This window comes from Nycticebus coucang, chromosome 2 (genome assembly GCF_027406575.1).
Source record: "Nycticebus coucang isolate mNycCou1 chromosome 2, mNycCou1.pri, whole genome shotgun sequence".
NCBI lineage: Eukaryota > Metazoa > Chordata > Mammalia > Primates > Lorisidae > Nycticebus > Nycticebus coucang.
The window spans coordinates 2531309-2552551 of record NC_069781.1 but is presented as its reverse complement, the minus strand read 5'-3'; the positions used below and the strand labels follow the sequence as shown (position 1 = coordinate 2552551).

General features: G+C 52.5%; 2 protein-coding genes and 1 pseudogene across 10 annotated transcripts in view; 2 read left to right on the top strand and 1 right to left on the bottom strand.

Annotated features, from left to right (window-relative positions):
• Nucleotides 1–7011, bottom strand: part of STKLD1 (serine/threonine kinase like domain containing 1) — a 29938-nt gene extending 22927 nt beyond the window's left edge. For 7 of the 9 annotated variants that reach the window (XM_053558154.1, XM_053558158.1, XM_053558161.1 and 4 more), the window contains exons 1-2: nt 6789–7011; nt 3133–3219 (exon numbers count right to left, since the gene is read on the bottom strand). In XM_053558154.1, the coding sequence (XP_053414129.1) occupies nt 3133–3219; nt 6789–6995 (294 nt within the window). In that variant the 5' untranslated portion in view covers nt 6996–7011. Of the gene's footprint in view, nt 1–3132; nt 3220–5636; nt 5892–6788 lie in introns of those variants that run through there. The other 2 variants (XM_053558156.1, XM_053558160.1) reach the window with 1 other exon arrangement.
• On the top strand, nt 6053–20896 carry SURF4 (surfeit 4). The gene is made up of 6 exons (XM_053558200.1): nt 6053–6294; nt 16136–16322; nt 16888–16964; nt 17649–17692; nt 18668–18854; nt 19553–20896. The coding sequence occupies exons 1-6, from the start codon at nt 6247–6249 to the stop codon at nt 19817–19819; spliced, it is 810 nt and encodes a 269-aa protein (XP_053414175.1). The 5' UTR covers nt 6053–6246; the 3' UTR covers nt 19820–20896.
• LOC128563114 (DNA-(apurinic or apyrimidinic site) endonuclease-like) lies at nt 13808–14694 on the top strand (annotated as a pseudogene).
• Nucleotides 20897–21243: the final 347 nt, after the last annotated feature.

Below are 21243 nucleotides of genomic sequence, written 5' to 3'. Positions count from 1 at the left end.
TAGTATCGATCTCACCGCTTCATTCCTTATCCAGCTCATGCGGCAGTCCCCTCTCTTTTTTTTTGTAGAGACAGAGTCTCACTTTACTGCCCTCGGTAGAGTGCCGTGGCGTCACACAGCTCACAGCAACCTCCAGCTCTTGGGCTTATGTGATTCTGTTGCCTCAGCCTCCAGAGCAGCTGGGACTACAGGCGCCCGCCACAACGCCCGGCTATTTTTTATTTTGTTGTTGCAGCAGTTTGGCTGGGGCTGGGTTTGAACCCACCACCCTCGGCTTATGGGGCCGGTGCCCTACTCACTGAGCCACAGGCGCCGCCCAGGCAGTCCCCTCTCCTTCCCTGAGCCTGCCCTCTCTGGGTGGAAGAGGGTGTGTGGGAAGGGAAGGGCTGGTGGTGAGGGCAGCGCAGGGCTTTAGTCTGCAGCACACACAGTAGCAGACTTGAGTAGATACTACCACCGGATCTGGTACCAGGTCCTTACCCAGAAATTCTGCACACCAGACTTACAAATGAAGTACTCTTGTAATTGGGGGGGGATCACGGACCATAATGTAAAGTTAGTGACTGGTCCCCAGACCCACGTAGAGACCCTGGATGCCGGCACTCTGTCCTGCGGTGTCCAGGGCAAAGGCCTAAGTGAGCCGTCCCGTCTTCCTTTCCTCCTGTCTCAGGGGGCTTAGAAGTGGGTGAAGCTGGACACTCTGAAAGCCTTAAGAAACGTCACATTGTTTCACCCAGAAATCTCACTCCTAGGAATTCTAAAAAACCATGAGGATATTTATCAGAGTTGTTTATACATAGTGAAAAATTGAGAGCAAGCTAAACACTCAACCCACATGAAGGGACAGAATGGGTCACTTGGTGGCACATGCCACAAGACAGAGCCACATAGCTGCTGACCTGATGTGGGACAAAGTTCTTGATGCATCAGGTAAAAGAAAGTATACCGTAAATTTCAACATACCTTTTTTTTTTTTTTTTTGAGACAGAGTCTCAATTTTTCGCCCTTGGTAGAGTGCCATGGCGTCTAGCTCAGCAACCTCAGACTCTTGGGCTCAAGCAATTCTTTTGCCTCCCGAGTAGCTAGGACTACAGGCACCTGCTACAATGCCTGCCTATGTTTTTTTTTTTTTTAGAGACTGGGTCTTGCTCTGGCTCAGGCTGGTCTTAAACTGGTGAGCTCAGGCAGTCCACACGCCTCGGCCTCCCAAGTGCTAGGATTACAGGTGTGAGCCACCTCGCCCGGCAACATACCTTTCTTGTAAAAGCAAAACTTTACAAATGCCTGGCCTTGGAAAAAAAAGACTCCTATCTGCACTCCCCTCTCCTGACTTTTATTTAGAAAAAAGTAGTGTGGAGAGACCTGTAAGACGACGACGGCCGCTGGCCTAAAATGGCGGAGGGATGGGAAAAACCTAACCTGTAGAGATAGCTGCTCCCCAGAAACAGATGACACGCTAACTGCTTGTACTACATTAGGCAACCTATAATGGAGCCCCTTCCCTAAGCCGGGGGGCCCCCTCCTCAGCCGGTGAGACTCAGTACAGAGACGTCCCTCCAGCAGGGCTTTAGACTCTGTAGGGAAGATGAGACAATTAGGCTTTCTCGCCTGAGGGCCACGAGGAGTCAGATTATTTTGAGTAAGGATGATTAGTCAGGCAGGTGTCCGTGCTTTCTTAAGTAATGGTCATTAGGCGTGATTCAGAACCACTGTTGTTCTGGCCATTACTTAAGGCTTTCCACCCGGGGGGACGCGTCGGCGCTGCCTGCAGGGCGCCCCACGGGTTTGTCCGAATCCCGTGTGAACCTTCCTGCCTCAAACCCTGGCAGTACAGATTCCATTTCAGGAGAAAGAAGAGGAAGGAAGAGGAGAGCTTGCTTTTTTCCGAGCTGTATCATTTCTACAATAAAGTGCCCTTGATCCTTCCGTTGGTGTCCTCGTCCCTGCTGGTCAGCGGCCCTGCGACACCGACAAGTAGCTGTGCTGGGTGCAGTGGCTCATGCCTATAATCCCAGCACTCCACTGAGGCAGATGGATCACTTAAGATCAGGAGTTAAAGACCAGCCTGAGCTAGAGCAAGACCCTGTCTCTAACAATAGGCAGTCAGCCTGGCGCCTGTAGCTCGGTGGCTAGGGCACCAGCCACATACACCAGAGCTGGCGGGTTTGAATCCAGCCTGGGCCTGCCAAACAAATGACAACTACAACCAAAAAATACCCAGGTGTTGAGGTGGGCACCTGTAGTCCCAGCTACTTGGGAGGCTGATGCAAGAGAATCGCTTAAGCCCAAGAGTTTGAGGTTGCTGTGAGCTATGACGCCGCGGCGCTCTACCGAAGGCGACATAGTTGAGACTCTGTCTCTAAATAAATAAATATAGCCAGTCGTTGTGGCAGGCACCTGTGGTCCCAGCTACCTGTGAGACTGAGACAAGAGAATTGTTTGAGCCCAAGAGTTTGAGGCTGCTATGAGCTATGATGCCACAACACTCTACCCAGGGGTATAAAGTGAGACTTGTCCGGACCCTCTGTTCGTTTGGACCACCCTATTTTGACACACACAAGAGTGTCCTACCGCAGGCCTGCACTCCTACCTTGCCATGCCAGCTCTGGTGAGGAGTGTGGTGGAAGGACCCAGAGCCCAGTATGTGATGGGAGCCCTCTGTGAACTTTGGCTACCCTCTCTGGGCCACCTCCTTTTAGGTAAAACTGGTGACCCTGCACTGAGTAGCACCAGGTCCCCCATTGAGGTGGCCTGAATTAGAATCCTCTTGGAAACTGCGACTTTGGCTAGTCTGGAGCTGCCCTGAGCCTCATTGTCTTTTTTTTTTTGGCCAGGGCTGGGTTTGAACCCACCACCTCCGGCATATGGGACCAGTGCCCTACTCCTTGAGCCACAGGCGCCGCCCGGGCCTCATTGTCTTTGGCTATAATCCAAGGTCATTGGTCTTGCTTTGCAGGGTCGACATCTGGCAGCATGAGATTTGCAAGTAACAACCAGCTTCCCTGTCAAAGACCAGATTTGTCTCCCTAAGTTCTGGGGGAGAGGAAGAGAGTACAGGCACACAGGGATGGCAAGCCTGTGCTGGGGAAATCACATCACCTCTATCAGGTCGCCATGGGGCTGGCATCTTACCTGCTTTATCACATGCTTCACTTTGGTTTCTGTTTCCTCCACCACCAGGTTCACCCCTAAGGCCCCAGGCCTCAGTTGGTACAAAATCTACCAGTATGAAAGAGAGAGATAAAATAGTCTGGCGTTGTGGCAGGCACCTGTAATCCCAGCCACTTGGGAGGCAGAGGCAGGAGAATCGCTTGAGCCCAGGAGTTGGGGGTTGCTGTGAGCTGTGATGCCCCAGCACTCTACCCAGGGTGATAGCTTGAGGCTCTGTCTCAAAAAAAAAAAGAAAAGAGAGAGACACTTTTAGGAAACACACACGGCTTTCTGCACTCTGATGTGCACGGACTTGTAGGCCCTGCTGCTCTTCCTAACGCTCCCTGACAGGCTGGCAGGCACCTTCTCTCCCTTTTGTAGAGGAAATGACCCCAGAGACCAGGAAGCCCCTGACTGGCAGAAGCTGACCCTCTCACTGGGGCCAACTCTGGAGTTCTTTCTATAACTCCATGATCCTTCCTTGACCTATAGTGAGGACCAGCCAGACCTCCCTAGAATGGACTTATTCCCACTCTAGACTCCACTCTAGAGCTCAACTTCCAGCATCTACCTCTCAACTGGGCTTCAAACAAGAAAGTAACTGGTCCTGCAATTGGTGCAGTCATAGTCAGAGCCCCCGTGTGCCTGCACTGTGCTGAGTACTTCACAGCCACCCTCTGTGGTCAGCACTATTACCATTTCTGTGTTTACACTGAAGGAGACTGAGGTGGGCAAAAGGACCACCTGGACTGGATAACTTTGGAGTATGACTCCAGAGCTTGAGACTTGAGCCAAACCTACAGAGGAATGGCCAGCATGTCAGAACTCTGTGCACAGAGGCCCAGGGTGGCAGCGTGGGGTGAGCCAGGGACTGCTGGATGCCAACGCTGATCAAGCATGCAAGGGGGCAGGAAGCAGAGGGTTATGGGGATGGAATTCCCAGCCCAGGGGCTCTGGGAGTCCACAAAGGCCCGAAGATTCTGTAATCTGGCTCCTTTGGGCAGCCTGAATCCTGCCCATGGAATAATGGGGACAATGCCCAGAGCAGCCCTAGCTACAGGGACCTGAAAGCAGGGCTGGTGTAAGAATGCTCTGGCCAGCTGGGCCTAAGCACATGATGGCTCACACCTGTAATCCCACCACTCTGGGAGGTCAGGGTGGGAGGATCCCTCCAGCTCAGGAGTTTGAGACCAGCCTGAGCAAGAGAGAAGCCCTGTCTCTACAAAAAATAAACTAGCTGGGTGGCCAATGCCTGTAATCCTAGCACTCTGGGAGGTCGAAGTGGATTGCTTGAGCTCATGATTTTGAGACCAGCTGGAGCAAAAGCAAGACCCTGTCTCTACTAAAAATAGAAAAACGGAGGCAAGAGGATTGCTTGAGCCCAAGTTGGAGGTTGCTGTGAGCTATGACGCCATAGCACTCTACCCAGGGCAGCAGCTTGAGACTCTGTCTCAAAAAAAGAAAAATGAGCTGGGTACTGTGGCGGACATCTGTAGTCCCAGCTACTTGGGAGGCTGAGGCAGAAGGATCACTCAAGCCCTAGAGTTTGAGGTTGCTGTGAGCAAGGCCGATGCCACAACACGGTAGCCTGGGTGACAGAGCAAGACTATGTTTCAAAAAAAAAAAAAAATTGCTCAGGCCTAGGCCCACTGAGGCAGGAAATGAAACTAAACCTGTATCTTTCTTTTTTTTTGCAGTATTTTGGCCGGAGCCAGGTGTGAACCCGCCACCTCTGGTATATGGAGCTGATGTCCTACTCCTTGAGCTAAGGTGCCGCCCCAAACCTGTATCTTAATCAAGTCTTTTTTCCCCTGAAAAAGTAACTTACAGGCCGTGCCTGTGGCTCAGTGGGTAGGGCACTGGCCCTGTATACCAAGGGTGGCGTGTTCAAACCCAGCCCCAGCCAGGCGTTATGGTGGGCCCCTGTAGTCCCGGCTACTCAGAAGGCTGAGGCAAAAGAATCGCCTAAGCCCAGGAGTTGGAGGTTGCTATGAGCTGTGTGACACCATAGCACTCTACTGAGGGCGACAAAGTGAGACTGTCTCAAAAAAAAAGCAAACCAGTAACTTACTTTAAAAATCCTCCGGCCACAAGCCGGGCTCTTCACACACAAAGAGAATTATCCCAAAGCGAGAAAAATTTAACCTACAAGTTGTTTCCAACTTAATAAAATTTTTACAAATAGTGAACCTAATATTTAATAAAGCTGACGTACTAAGTATAGAAGAATTTAATGAAACCTTCGCTCATTTCTTTCTGCAAGCTTTTCTTCTGATTTTGTGAATTTTCCAGGTCCGGGAGCGGTCCAACACCCTCCGGCACCCGGCCAGGCATGTAGAGTCTACTCGGCTCAGAGAAGGGAAACTGAGGCCCAGAGAAGCGAAAGGCACCCAGGAGGGCACCTTTCGAGGCTCGGGGTCAATCTGCAAGCTAAAGGCTGCCGCCGGCCCGGGGCCGTGACCGTTAGCCCTCCCCGAGGGGCGCACCTCGTACTTTTCCATGGTCGCTGGCTCTGACACCGACTCGCCCCGCCCCGCGCTGGGTGCTGCTGGTGAGCGCCGTGAGCGGACCCCGACCTGAGCATGCTCAGTGGAGGCCGCACGGGGCGCGCACCCACCCTGCGCGATATCCCACTCGCGCGTGTCCGCCGCGCCCGCGCACACTCCCGGCCCGAACGGCATGGCCGCGGCTCCCGCGCATCCCTCCGCCCGCCCTCAAGCCCCGCCACCTTAAAGGGACAGCGCGACGCCTGATGCGGACTTGCAGACGAGACTGGCTCGTGGGGGGCGGAGTCTCGAGAGGGCTGGGCTGGGCTGGGCTGGGCTGGGCTGGGCTGGGCTGGACTGGGCGGGGGGGCGGGGCCTCCAGCGCGGCTGCATGAGGCGCACGATCCCTTTAAGAGGGGCCGGGGCGGGCCCGGAGGCTTGCGGCCCCTTTAAGGCTTGGCCTACGTGGCACCCGCCGGAGCCGCCGCCGACGCGGAGTGAGGCCGGCCGCCGGCACTTCCTGTGGAGGCCGCAGCGGGCCGGGCGCTTACAGGCTGAGCGCCGAGCGAGCGAGCGAGCCAGCCGAGCTCAGCCTCCCGCTGCCGCCGCCATGGGCCAGAACGACCTGATGGGCACGGCCGAGGACTTCGCCGACCAGGTGCGGCCCTCTGGCCCCCGCCCCCGTGCCCCTGCCACGGCCCGATTGGCCATGAGGCCCGGCCCGCCCGGCCCAGGCCGCCGGGCCGGCGGGGACCACCCTGGAAGCCCGCAGTAGAGCTCCGGCCGGCAGCGCGACCCGAGCCCTCTCCTGTCCCACGGGAGGCCTCCGCTCTCGGGGCTCGCCGCCCGGCCCGGCATCAGCCCCCTGCCCAGCCTCCGGGCCCTGCCTCCCCTCCTCGGCGGCGAGCGTGTTCTCGGGCCCCGTCTTGCCCAGCTTAGCCCGGGCGGTCCTGGAAGGTGGGAGCTGGGAGTGGTTTCCTCCCGGCCTCCCGAGCCCTCGGCCCGGGTCCGGGGCGGTGTTTGGGGCGAGTCTACGTGTGAACTGTTGGGTTTGGGTCTTCTAGTGGGCGGCCTGAGGGGGCGGGCTGGGGCGCGTTGTCGGACTGGCGGCCGGGGGTCCTCCCGGAGGAAAGGGGGCGCCGTGAGCTGTACCTCAATACTGGAAGCCAGGGCTCTGTGTTTTTCTTTCTGTTCCCCAGATGTGCGGGACTCGCGGGGCCCCTTGACCCTTTCTGCATCTTTTCCTCCCGATTTGGACTCTGCCCTGGGGCCGAATGTAAAGGGTGTCTGTACACTGGCCTGGGAGGAGGGGAAGCCTATCTCCCGGTTCTTTTCCTCCCTGAAGTGTACAGGTGGCATTCTGAGCAACAGGGAAGCCCTGGAACAGGCTGTTGAGTAACTGTTGAAAGCATTCGGAGACTAGGTGGGCAGGAAGAAATCTGAAATGGTGAGAGGACAGAGCTTCCCCCTCTTTTTAAATTAAGTTTGGCAGAAAGAAGGCCATGGTGGCTATTTAGGTGTATGCCTTTTACTTCCGAAAGTATCCCGTTAAGTCTACAAATTAACAGCCTGTCCCCGCAGGCAGATCCTCATCTGGCCGACTTGCCATTTGTTCCTTGGTTTAGTTTACTTAATGTATTTGTGGCTTTGCCAGAGTTTGAAGTAGGTACGGTTAAATTTTCAATTTTTCTGGGGGTGGTACTGAGTCAGCAAACTCGGAGGCCTGGACTTAGTGTAGTGGAAGGCTTGTGACTGTGTGTGTTTCTAAAAAAATAAGAGCGTTTTCTGATTGGTCAATGAGCTTTTATGTCGCCCCTCTTGAGGGGTGATAATCTTTCTAGTGTGTTGTCCTCATTGAGTTCTTACTGCACTTTCCCTTTGAGCTGATATTTTAAGTCAATTTTGGGGTAAAAAGTATATCAAGTTGAAGCAGTTTCTTTCTAAGGTCATGATTTTGTATTCAAAGGCACACTTTAAAAACTGCATTCCTCACAAACACAATCCCTATGAAAAGCTCTCTGGAACCAAGTAGGCCTTTTTTGTTTGTCAGTTTTCATTGACATAATTTCTAGTGACCCAATTTTATTTCCCCAAGTAACAACTCCCTCAGAAGATGGCTCCTTTAGCCGGGGGAAGTACGAACACTCACTCTGCAAAAGCCTGGTTTTGCAAGTGAATTTCATAACCAAATCTAGATAAAATGTCTCCAATCAAGCTGCTGCCAGCTCTCAGATGATACACTCTCCTGCTGAAAAAAGTTCTGAATCTCCTCACGGAATCCTTTTTTCTTCTACTCTGCATGTTTCATTATGTTTTCGACAAAAGAAGTGGGCCCTTGTGAGGGACACGGGCTGACCTTGACCAGGTTGCTGAGGGAAAGCGAGGCCCTGCATAGCAGCTTCCAGTGCCTGGTGTTCCTCTTTGGGCACAGGTTGAAGGGAGAATCTGCAATGTGGTGGAAGCAAACAGGAGAGTGGGTCAAGGCCACTCTGTCAGAGCTCAGGCCCCCCCCCCCCACCTTGGTTAGAGTCTGCCTTAGGAGCGCAGAATATGTCAGCAGGAGCCTCTGTACCTCTTTGTGGACAGTGACTCTCATGATCTCACAGCCCAGATCAGGACCCTCTTCTGCTATAGGCAGGTAACAGGTGCGAAGCAAAGTATGCAAAACAAAATATGGCTTCCTGTGGACAAAGTCTGACCATGTTGGGGTTGGTGCTGCTATTCTTTTTGACTGTTATGCACATTAAAGCTTCCAGTAATAAAGGACGGAGAATCTGGGCTTTTACATGAAAAGACAATGGAAAATAATCATGGAAGTCACTGATCAGATAATGTGACACATCCATTTGTTCTAATCTTGTCTTCAGAAAACAAAAGCAAAAATGAAGTGTCAGGATTTGACCTGAAAGTCTGGGCTGCTGAGAGAGACCTCTAAAAAGCTTTATCTGCCACTTCCAAGTGTCCTCTTATAATTATGACCATAATACTGAACCTTTAGCTGGGCCTTGTTCTCAATGCACCTGGTGTATGCAAGGGTGACCTGTGTGACCCTTTTGACTTCAGGAGGTCAGCCGTAGTGTCCCTGTCTTCTGATGGGCAAAGGGAGGGTTGCCAAGGGCTACACTGACTGGTGGTGGGGCTGGAGTTAGTCCTCGCCTGGTTACCCGAAAGGCTGAGCTCCTTGCCGTCTTCCAGTCTGCAGAGTTCGACCCATGGGCAGAGCAGTCTGGTTGGTTTCTGCTGGCAGGCTCTCCCCAGCTGCCTTGCTGTCTCTCTCCCTCTGGCATCAAGCTCCCTGCCCTGGCAGCCACGGATAGTGTCCTCTTGCCCCCAGGAAGCCAGAGTCTGAAGAAACTGCTGAGACGTGCTCTATTGCAGGAGCTGGGCTCTGGGAAGCAGTGGGAAGGGACCAGAAACTCTAATAAACTCAGCAATCCAAAACAATGTCCACGCAGGCAGCTGCTGCTCCCTGCACATTTGACTCTGCAGAATGTAGCTTCAAAGCACGTTCACACATGTAAATGAGAATATTACACTTAATGGGTTCTGCCTGATGGCTCATCACCAGGGTGACAGAAAAGCTGCATGGGGCCTGACTCTCCAGGGTGGCACAGCTAGTCTTGGGAGCTGGCCTTAGTTGAAATTGGGTATTGTGGGTGGTCCTGATGAGGACACCTGAACCCCACATGTGGTACACGGGCGCTGGGAGGCTCTTGGTGTCATCATGTGGGTGGTGGTCTGGTGGGCTCTGTGGTACCCTATTAAAAGACTTCCTCTTCCCACCACAAAGGAGTGTGGAGAGACGACCAGGAGGTGCAGACTCACCTTTCCCCGCACGTGCTGATCTTAACAGGGTTCGGGGTGGAGAAGTTGGGGAGAGTAGAGTGTGGTCAGTGAAGCTCCTCCCAGAAGATGGGGCACAGCCATCCTTGGTGGGGCCTTTCCTAGGGTTGGGCTTTTTATCACATGTAGGTTTTTTGTAAAGTGAGGCTATCTTCTTCAGCATAGGGCCAATGACAGGTGACACAGCCTGCCCCTCCTGGTGCAGCACTTAGAAGGAGACTTGTTGGAAGTCTCAGTGAGTCACCAAACTCTCGTGGCAGCCCTGACTCATCTGGTGTGAGGGAGTCACTTGGCCACAGGTCCTTATCCCTGGGGTTTGTGGACTTCAGTTGGCCCTTGACAAGGGAAGTCCTGGTCCTTGGTGAGCAAGGAAGTCTGACCTCCCTTTTTCTCACAGTTCTCATTTATCAACAGTTGCAGGCTGCTTTGCTCAATTCCTTCTTGTCCTGAATGTGAAGAGAAAGTGGGCTTTCTGTGTGGTATGGGAGTGGATGCCCAGAGTCATCTCTCAGCCTGGGTATAATTAACCTTCAAAAATCCCCTGCAACACTCTCAAATAATAGCCCTTTTAGGTAAATGTCAGCTTTCCACATTTCTCCATGTGGATGTCATCTGCATTTCTGAACCGCATCTCACTGGGTTCTCAGAGAGTCCCGATGAGACGTCTCAAAAGTGATCTGCCTGTGTCATCTTTTCCCACAAGCTGTCCAGGTCAGTGTCCACCTCTGGCCCCGCTGCCTTGGTTCTCTGATGAGGGGACAGTCATGGGTTTTAGTGCTCGCAGTGTCTACCTGGGCAGCGGCAGCACTGGCCTGTGACCCATTGGCTGCGGGCTGGCTGCCTGCAGTGGCCCATGTGCTACAGTCCCTTGGTGCTGCCCACACTGCCTAAGTTGTAGATTGTCCCTGCCATGCTGAGGAGATGCTTTCTAGAGCAACATGATGTGGCTACAGTGGCCAGGTCTGCACAGTTGTGACCCACATGTGTGTCGAAGATAGGTTCACACTGGGTCGGGTCTTGTCCTTAATCCTGGCTTTTCTTTCAAATTCATTCCAAACAGATTGCCCCTCAGGTGGTAGCTGATTTAAAGGACTAAAGAATGGTCAGCCTTCTGCCCGAGCCGCGCTGGCCTCCCTTTGAAACCAGAGCGGCCTAGGATGCCGAGTGGAGCAGGGCTGAATCTTTGTACTTTTTCTCCCAAAGCAAAGAGCTGCCTCCATCTCCTGGCCAGGCCTGCCAGGGCAGGGAGGTATGAATTGCCTGCCTATCCCACCTTGTTCTTTTTTTGCTCTTTAATCTTTTTGACCCAGACACTCAAATTAAGAGTAGCCGTCTCATCAAGGAAGATTTTAGACACTGCCTTAGCCTCGTGGTTGGCAGTTGGGTGCTGAGAGAAGGTTAGACCACAGCCCAAGGGCTGGGTCTTGTTTACACGTCTTGGGTTCAGCAAGTGGCTGACAGCCTGCTTCTGGGAGCAAGTCAGAACACCTCGGATGTCTGGGTTTCAATTTATCTCTGTTACCTTCAGGGTTCATACTGTCCCCTTTGGAGTCCTCTCTGCTCCAGTCTCCTGAAGAGAGCTGCTGTAGAGCTCTTCCTTCCGGGATTGCTTTTCTGCTTTTCCCCAGATTTAGAGGAGGTGAAGACCTGTGTTGTTGCCAGACTCCTTAGGGCCCTGATGTGAAGGTTGCCACATTAGAGCCGTGCTGAGTTGGGAGCAGAGGTGGTGGTCTCTCCTCTCTTCCTCCTTGTGAAACCATCCGGGCCATGAGACAGAGCCCAGGCAGGCGTGGGCTGTGTGGTGTCTGCTGTCTCCTGCCTCCTGGCATGGCGCAGTGTGCTCACACTACACACACTCACGTCTTGTCTGTTCGCCTGGCCTCTCAAATTTACATGGATGTATTTGGACCTCTTTTTTACAAAAAGGTCTTTCTCCTTTTCTCCTCTGCTGAGTTTAGACTATTAACGTTGGAACAGATCTTAGCAACCATTCATCCAGCTGTCTTCACTCTGTGGAGGACAGCAGAGACCCCAGAGAAATAACATGGCCTATGCACGGCCATACATTGCCCTCACTGGTTGGTATGGGATGGGAAAGGCCTCAGGACTCAGCCTCTGCTTCCTTCTCCAGACCTGCTGGGTTGATTCTTGGGGTGTCTGTCTCTGCAGTTTCTGCCATCACTTCAGTAAAGGTTAGGCACTGAGTAGGCTCGGTGGGGAGTAGGCTCAGTGGCTAGGAGAAGAATGGCCACCGGGCTTTGTGAGCTCTGTTCCTGCCCTCTGGGAGCTCAAGTGATTGGGTCAGGGCCCTACTGACAGGCTGAAGGGGATCTGAACCTCCCACCAGGTGCCCGATAGCTGAGACAGGTGCTCCAGCAGCATCTGGGACTCTGAGCCAGCAAGTGCTAAACAGGGAGGTGCACTGTTCTGGACACAGTCACTTACTCCCCAGGTAGGTCAGCACTACGAGGGCCTGTGTGGCCAACACCAGCTCACCTGTCCTATGGTGGGGTCAGACTCAAGGGTGCCCTTTAGACCTGGCCTCTTGACATGTCGCTCTGGTGGGTGGGTCCCTGATCTTTCTCCTGAGGACCTGCCACGTTATCGCAGTATTTCTTCCACTTTGTGCCAATCGTGAATGGTGATGAGAGAGACGGGGACGGGGTGTACCTGTGTGACATTTGTACCTGGCATTCAGCAGTGCATGTTGGTCTCCTAATCTAGCCATCATAAATGACACCACTTGGAAGGGAGAGAAGGAAGTGATAAATGTATTTATCTCTTTGACCTTTGAGAGTTATTTTACACACATTTTTGTTGGAACAATTGTCCATCATCGTAGCTCACTGCAACCTCAAATTCCCAGGCTCAAGTAGTCTTCCTGCCTCAGCCTCCAAGTACCTGGGACTACAAGTGGGCGCCACAACACCCAGCTAGTTTTTCTTTTTTTTGAGACAAGAGTCTTACTTTGTCGCCCTCGGTAGAGTGCTATGGCGTCATAGCTCACAGCAACCTCCAGCTCTTGGGCTTAGGCAATTCTCTTGCCTCAGCCTCCTAAGTAGCTGGGACTATAGGCACCTGCCACAATGCCCAGCTATTTTTTTGTTGCAGTTTGGCCTGGGCCAGGCTGAGACCTGCCACCCTTGGTATATGGGGCCGATGCCCTACTTACTGAGCCACAGGCGTTGCCTTCTTTTTTTTGTATGTTTGTTTGAGACAGTCTCATTTGCCATGGGGTCACAGCTCACAGCAACCTCTAACTCTTGAGCTTAAGCAATTCTCTTGCCTCAGCCTCCTAAGTAGCTGGGACTACAGGCACCCACCACAACGCTCCGCTATTTTTTGTTGCAGTTGTCGTTGTTTAGCTGGCTCTGGCTGGGTTTGAACCCACCAGCCTCGGTGTATGTGGCTGGTGCCATAACCACTGTGCTAGGGGTGCCAAGCCCTGGCTAGTTTTTTTGTTTTTTTGGTCGATGGGGGTCTCACAATGTTGCTCTGACTCTAATGTGTTTTTAATTTGGTTTGGGTTACATAGGCTTTAAAAAACAATAATGAAAATCACAGTGCTTTCTAGCCATTAGTGATACCAATTTCATGTTTCTTTTTCTTTTTATTTATTTATTTTATTTATTATTTTTTTTGAGACAGAGCCTCAAGCTGTCACCCTGGGTAGAGTGTTGTGGCATCACAGCTCACAGCAACCTCCAACTCCTGGGCTTAAGTCATTCTCTTGCCTCAGCCTCTCATGTAGCTGGGACTACAGGAGCCTGCCACAAAGCCCTGCTATTTTTGTTGTTGTTGTTGTTGTCATTGTTTGCCAGGTCTAGGTGGGATTCGAACCTGCCAGCTCTGGTGTATTTGGCTCGCGCCTTAGCCGCTTGAGGTACAGGCACTGACACTCATGTTTCTTTTTAGAGATGGAGTCTCACCCTATTGTCCAGGCTGGGCTCAAGCCATCCTCCCACCTCAGCCTTCTAAGTAGCTGGGAACACAGGCATCCACCACCACCATGTGCGGCTCCGGTTCCATATCTTAAAATTATCACACATCCTAGAGGCGGGTGAAAGATTCAGAGATAACATGCTTTGAAAGGCAGGACCTGGGTTGGGGACACCCTAAGGAGGAGTCGTCTTCTCAGCCGTAGCTGGTTTCATGATTTCTTTGTGTTTGTAGGCGACGTGATAAAATACTGCTTTGGTGGGCAACGTGGTATAGGTGTCAAGGGCAGGGATGCTGAAGCGGGGGCAGAAGATGGGGAAGACCCCAAGACGGGTAAGAGATTGAAATGAGTCCCTTTCCTACAAGCTGCGTTGTGTGTTTCTAATTCGATGAGTGAGCCAGAGCCCAAGAAGAGTAAGACAGGAGCAAAGAAAAACGAAAAAGCAGCAGCAGGAGAGGACCCACCAGATAACAAAACCTCACCCGGGGCAAATCTGCCACACTCAAGATTTGCTCTTGGAATGTGGAGGGGGTTTCGGGCCTGGATTGAGAAGAAAGAGTTAGATTGGGTAAAGGAAGAAGCCCCGGATACTCTGTGCCTCCAGGAGACCAAATGTTCTGAGAACAAGCTACCCACTGAATTTCAAGAGCTGCCTGGACTGTCCCATCAGTACTGGTCAGCTCCTTCAGACAAGGAAGGGTACCGTGGTGTGGGCCTACTTTCCCGCCAGTGCCCACTCAAAGTTTCTTACGACATTGGTGAGGAAGAACATGATCAGGAGGGACGAGTGATTGTGGCTGAGTTTGATAAGTTTGTGCTGGTAACAGCCTATGTACCTAATGCAGGCCGTGGGCTGGTGTGACTGGAGTACAGGCAGTGCTGGGATGAAGCCTTCCGCAAGTTCTTGAAGGGCTTGACTTCCCAAAAGCCCCTTGTGCTGTGTGGAGATCTCAATGTGGTTCATGAAGAAATTGACCTTCGCAACCCCAAGGGAAACAAAAAGAATGCTGGCTTCACCCCACAAGAGTGCCACAGCTTTGGGGAATTGCTGCAAGCTGTGGCACTGGGTGACAGCTTTCAGCACCTCTACCCCAACATAGCCTATGCCTATACCTTTTGGACTTCCATGATGAATGCTCGAGCCAAGAATGTTGGTTGGCGTCTTCACTACTTTTTGTTGTCCCACTCTCTGTTACCAGCGTTGTGTGACAGCAAGATCGTTCCAAGGCCCTGGGGAGTGATCACTGTCCCGTCACCCTATATCTAGCGCTGTGACACCTCCTCCAGATTACTCTGGGAAATAGGTCTCCCAAACTGCCATTCCTCCTTCACTCTCTAGCACTGTGTTTCTCATCCATAAAAATAATTTATCTTCCAACCAGGATCCTGTGACAGACTTAGGTTTCTGTTTTGTGGGGTTTTTTCTTTTTCTTTTTTTTAAAATGACATTGAACAAGGGCTACTGATTATTCCTACTTCTGTTGAGCTATCCACATGAAAATAAAAAGCCATAGTTTAAAAAAAAAAAAATTATCAGGCAGCGCCTGTGGTTCAGTGAGTAGGGTGCCGGCCCCATATGCCGAGGGTGGCGGGTTCAAGCCCAGCCCCGGCCAAACTGCAACAACAAAAAAAATAGCCGGGCATTGTGGCGGGAGCCTGTAGTCCCAGCTGCTCGGGAGGCTGAGGCAAGAGAATCGCGTAAGCCCAAGAGTTAGAGGTTGCTGTGAGCCGTGTGACACCACAGCACTCTACCGAGGGCGGTACAGTGAGACACTGTCTCTACACAAAAAAAAAAAATTATCACACATCCTGGGGTACTGAGGCATGTGGAGGCTGGGACATGTTAGCGTTAGTTGTGACTGTACTGAGTGCTCTTCAGAGCCTAGGGCTTTTCCCTGCTAGCCTGGAGACTTTGGATAACTATACAAGTGCAAGCTTTATTCTTTGCCCAACCTTGAGGCCCTCCAGGCCCCTGAACATGGTTCTGTCTGGAGGATTCAGGGTGGCACTGGGAAGCCTGGAGTTCAGACCTCACCCTTCCCTGTGTGTGACCAACAGGCTAGGGTCAAGTCACAGCATCATGCCATCAGAGCAGCCCAGGGACCCCTTCCTCCCAGATTTAGTTTGCCCCTTTGTAGCACAAGGGGTTGTGCTACAGCAGTGGGGATGTGTGGCAATGGATGTGTGGCACTGTGGTGCCACAACAGGGGCTGCCACTATAGCCAGTGGGCAGAGGCCAGGCATTGGCTCCACACCTGCAGTGCCTGGGATAGCCACACACAGAAGGCCATCCCAGAGCCACCAGTGCTGAGGTGGAGAAACTGGACCAGAGACCTCTAGGGGCCTTTTCAGAAGTCATTCTGTGATTTAACTTATTTCTGCTTCTCTTGAAAAGAGCAGCTGTGTGTCTTGTGGCAGTTTCACCCCTGGTGACTATAGCTGCCACCATTGGAGTAGGACACGGTGAAAGGGGCTCATGCCACGTGGGCCTGGTGCCGGGTCATTCATCTCTGGGACCACTGCTTGGGTTGTCGCCTGTGTGCAGACTTACAGGGTGGTGCTTGGGGGCCGCCCTGGGTCTGACGATAGCCCTCCCTTCTGCAGCACCTTCTCATCCTTGGTGCCCTGTCTCCATGCACGCCCGGCCAGGTGGTGCCTGGCTGGGTCTGTGCCCCCCGCCACAGCGCCCTCACCCCCAGTTTCTGTGGCCCTGCAGTTCCTCCGAGTCACGAAGCAGTACCTGCCGCACGTGGCACGCCTCTGCCTGATCAGCACCTTCCTGGAGGACGGCATCCGCATGTGGTTCCAGTGGAGCGAGCAGCGTGACTACATCGACACCACCTGGAGCTGCGGCTACCTGCTGGCCTCCTCCTTTGTGTTCCTCAATCTGCTCGGACAGCTGAGTGCGTGTGAACAGGAGGCTCTCCCTCACCTCCAGCTTGGCATGCCAGGCCCGGGTTCAGTTCTCGAGCATTCATGTGGACGCTCTGCCTGCAGTCCTGGGCTCATTGCTTTAGGGCTTATGAAGTAGCACCTGTCCAAGCCCCAGAGCTGGGCACAGAGGGGCTGGGTTGTTGGGGAGGGCCTAAGAGAAGCTAAGGCTGGTGGGATGTAGGTAAATGGAGGACAGATGGCACTGGCCAGATGGAAGCTCCTCAGGACCTCTTCTGCCCTCCCTCGTGCCTTGTGGGGGTGAGAAAGGGACTTGCCTGTTCTGGAGCTCCCCACAGTAAGGCAGTCACTTGCAAGGGAGCTGCCTTCCAGACTTGAGGTTTGACTGGTGAAGTCCAGTTAGCTCATCACATGTTCTTGCCTATTGTTACTTCTCCCAGAAGTTGCTTTTCACTTGGGTAGGTGGTTTGGCTGCAGCTAGACTAGAGGGCCAGGCGAGGTGGCAGTGTGCCACGATGGTGTCTCCTCACCTGGGACTGGCCTGGAGCCCCTAACCCTGGCTCTTCTCCTCTCCAGCTGGCTGTGTCCTGGTGTTGAGCAGGAACTTTGTGCAGTACGCCTGCTTCGGGCTGTTTGGAATCATAGCTCTGCAGGTACATGGGGTACAGGAGGGTCTCATGTTGGGATCACAGCACTGCAGGGATGAGCAGTGCACTGCAGGGTCTCAACTCTCATTTGCTTTGGTGGAGCAGAGCTCCTGGAGAGCCATTTTTAAGGGGTCAGCATCATTCACCCTGTGGGTGTCTCTGCCTGCCTGTTCCTCCTTTTCTCTTCTGGGGAAATCATTGGGGTTTGCTCATAGCAAGCTCAAGAGAACCAGACAGCCATGCAGGGGCGTGGAGGATGGTCCCCTCACAAGTGGCATCTCTGGATACTGGCCCATCTTTTGCCATGTTCCTGAGATTCCTGTGACAAGGGACATCACGAGCTGCAGCCAGGGCACTATCACTTCATGAAGTGCAAACCTGGCCACTCAGAAGGAATGCTGAAAATCGGGTATTTTAGTCCAGGTCAGTGTCTCAGTCACCTGGTTCTCTGGAGCAGCATGGGCACAACTCTGATGACTAAACAGACAACTGTTTGTTTAAAAGGACCAAGGGCCTGTCACCACACTCTGAGAAATACTGAACCAAATATCTGAACTCGGAGCCTCAGGGTCCTAAATTGGTTTTGTATGTTTTATATTGCCTCTTGTATTGGAAAACCTGCCTAAGGCTGTTACTAACTTTGTGGACTTGAAAATGCTGAGACTCATGTCTCTTCTTCGTCCCCCACAGACGATTGCCTACAGCATTTTATGGGACGTGAAGTTTCTGATGAGGTATGTTGATGATGAGGTGTACTTTCACTGGTTTAGTGTTTCCTTCTCATGCAGGTTGAACATCCCAGATCTAAAACCCCAGAATCTGAAATGCTCTAAAATCTGAAGATTTTTGAGTGCCAGCGTGTCACTCAGCGAAGTGCTTGTTGAAGCATTTCTCAGTTTGGGTGTTCAGATCTGGGATGCTCAGCTGGTAAATATTCCAAAATCCAAACAATTCTGAAATGCTTGGTCCCGGGCACTTCAGTTAAGGAATCCTGAGTCTTCATCCCAAAGCTCTGTAGCTGCTGGTTGGAGTTAGCTTCCTCGGGTCTAAGCTGAGCCTCTGAGCCTCAGGTTCTGTCGTGGGCAGCGCAGTGCCCTGTCTGAAGCCCCTGGAATAGAAGTGACAGTGAAGCAGTGACCTGCTCATGGGGACCCCACTGGCCCAGCAGTGAAGCCATGATGAGGGCTTGGTCCTGCGTGTGTGCCACTGCTGTTAGTTGTAAAGACTCCTCTATTTCCTGGGCTGTGTAAGATTTTACATCGGTGGCTCGGTCCCTGTAGCACAGTGTTTACGGTGCCAGCCATATACCCCGAAGGTGGCGGGCTCAAACCTGTCCTGGGCCAGCTAAACAACAATGACAACTGCAATAAAAAATAGCTGGGCGTTGTGGCGGGCACCTGTAGTCCCAGCTACTTGGGGGGCTGAGGCAAGAGAATCGCTTAAGCCCAAGAATCAGAGGTTGCTGTGAGCTGTGATGCCACAGCATTCTTCCCAGGGCGACATAGTGAGACTCTGTCTCAAAAAAAAAAAAAAGATTTTACATCACTTTAATGCCAGCTCCAGGCCCCTGTACTGGTTGGCCTGTCAGCAGAGGGCTGGTTTGGAGAAGGGGAAGGGAGGACCCTTCCTGTGCTCACCCCAGGATCTCCCTGGATCTGCTGTGATGAACGGATGCCTGCTGAGCTCTGGCTGCCGTTTCTGATCCTCAGGAACCTGGCCCTGGGAGGAGGCTTGTTGCTGCTCCTGGCAGAGTCCCGTTCTGAAGGGAAGAGCATGTTTGCGGGAGTCCCCACTATGCGAGAGAGCTCCCCCAAGCAGTACATGCAGCTGGGAGGCAGGGTCCTGCTGGTCCTGATGTTCATGACACTGCTGCACATTGACACCAACTTCTTTTCTGTGAGTACCGGGTACCTCCCCACCCTGCCATTGTGCCTTGGTTGTGCGCTAATGTAGCCTGGGGAACTGTTAAGAGGGAGCAAGTTCCTCTGATCCCATCAAAACATCCAAAGACTGTCCTCTCTGTTGTGTGCCAAGAAGCTGCCTTTCCAGCAAATTAAGCCTGGACCCTCCCTGACCACTGGGGTACTATGTCCAGTGCTCTGGTCCTCCCACTGTTGCCAAGGCCGTCTGTGCAACCTCTTGTGTCCCTTCCTTGCTGTTCCCACCTTTGTCCAGTGCTTCCCGTGTGCCAGGTGTCAGGGCACAGAGTCTTCCAGGAGCTGACTGAGAGCCCTGGCAAGGTGCCCAGGAGGGCTCCTGGTGCCATGCGGAGAGGGGAGGGTGTTCCTGGTGTGAATGGCCCAGTGGGCCCAGAGGCACCTGGGAATTTAGCTGCAGCTTAGAGATTCATCAAGGGCAAGTGGCTTGTAATAGCTGGAGACTTTCTTTGACTTTTCCCCAAACCCTTAATGCTTCCGGCACGTTGCTTTACCTACCACCTGTCCTGCCTCTCCTGTGTCTCCACCTGCCATCTCTTAGCAGCAACTGCGTCAGCCTGGTGCAGATACTTCAGTGAGAAGAGGCAGTTGGAACATTTGTTTATCTCTTTTTTCTCTCACATTTATTTTGAGTTTCGTATTTTTTGACCCATGCAGATTGTCCAGAACATCGTGGGCACAGCTCTGATCATTTTAGTGGCCATTGGTTTTAAAACCAAGCTGGCTGCTTTGACTCTTGTCGTCTGGCTGTTTGCCATCAACGTGTACTTCAATGCCTTCTGGACCATTCCAGTCTATAAGCCTATGCACGACTTCCTGAAGTACGACTTCTTCCAGACCATGTCAGTGATCGGGGGCTTGCTCCTGGTGGTGGCCCTGGGCCCTGGGGGTGTCTCCATGGATGAGAAAAAGAAAGAGTGGTAACAGTAACAAGTCCCTGCCCTGTCTGGCTAAGACCTATGGCCATCGAGGACTGGTTCAGGGTGGATTCAACAAAACTGCCAGCATTTATGTATTCTCTTCCCTCCCCTCCCTTGGTAAAGGCAAAGATGTTTGGAGAACTTTATTTGCAGAGACTCCTGGAAATGGATGATAAATCTGCTCTGAAGGGGCGGTGCCTGTGGCTCAAGGAGTAGGGTGCCGGTCCCATATGCCAGAGGTGGCGGGTTCAAACCCAGCCCCGGCCAATAAAAAAAAAAAATAAAATAAAATAAATCTGCTCTGAAGCTGCAGTCTGGCACCTGACTGCTTTGTGCTGGCCAGCTGGTCCCCTCCCCCAGACTTTTGGAGCCAAGTGAACAGCTTGGCTGGTTGTGGCCTCTCAGTCCTATTTTTGAGGGGTTTTTTTTGGTGGGGGAGGAGGCCTTCAAGCTATACTGTGAGCAGACACATTTGTGTATCATTCAAATTAGTCTTCCTCTTTTTAAGTTTACATTTTTAGCTCAAACTACTAAATTGTTTTGGATGGTTCAGCCAAGTACCACACCTGGTACAAGTTAAACACCTGTATAGAAACAGTGACAATATTTGAAGAGCCACAGTCCCAGAGCAAGGTAGCAGTAGAGGGCCATGGGGGCTGCAGTTTCTGGTGACGGTCATCAGTTAGAAAACCAGCTCTGATGGCCAAGTTCTAGCCTGGCAACACCCCGGACGCTTTAGTGATTTGAGGCAGGGATGAGGAGTGAGAAGTCCTTGGGGCAGCTGCTGCTGGCCACCTGGAGTCCAGCAGTGAGGAGGCCATGCAGGACAGGACCTACCCAGGGCAGCACAACCTGGCTGGGGCCCTCCACACTGGAGCCCTGTTACCTCACACTGACATCTGGGGCCTATCCCTAGCAGCACTTGCCCTGGGGCCAGCTCCACACACTCTCACAAGGTTAATGCCTGCTCAGACCGTGTCCATTTGCTATGCTGAATGCAGCCAAAATTACTTTTCACAATTTGTGATGCCTTACTGATTTGATCTTGATCCTGTATTTAAAGTTTTCTAACATTGCCTTATACTGTGTTCCTCTTTTTTGGGGGGTTTAATTGCTTGTTGTTCCCTGCTCATCTGCACCATTAATGCTGCTAGGGCAGTCAGAATCTCTGTGGTCCCTACATCCATCTGGAGATAGGCTGGCTGTGGCTGTCCCAACCAGGCTCCAGGTTCTCCCATCTCTCGCCTGCTGGCTCTATAGGACAGAGGCAAGGCCACTTCTGCCCACCAGTGCTGCTGGGATCCCTACTGGCCTGCGCCCAGACCCGTCTACCCTGAGGGCACCACCTCAATGTGCTTTGTGTCCCAGCCAAGCTTGTCTCAAGATGTTTCTAAGTCCCCCTATAGGGCCCACCTCTGTCTCCTAGTA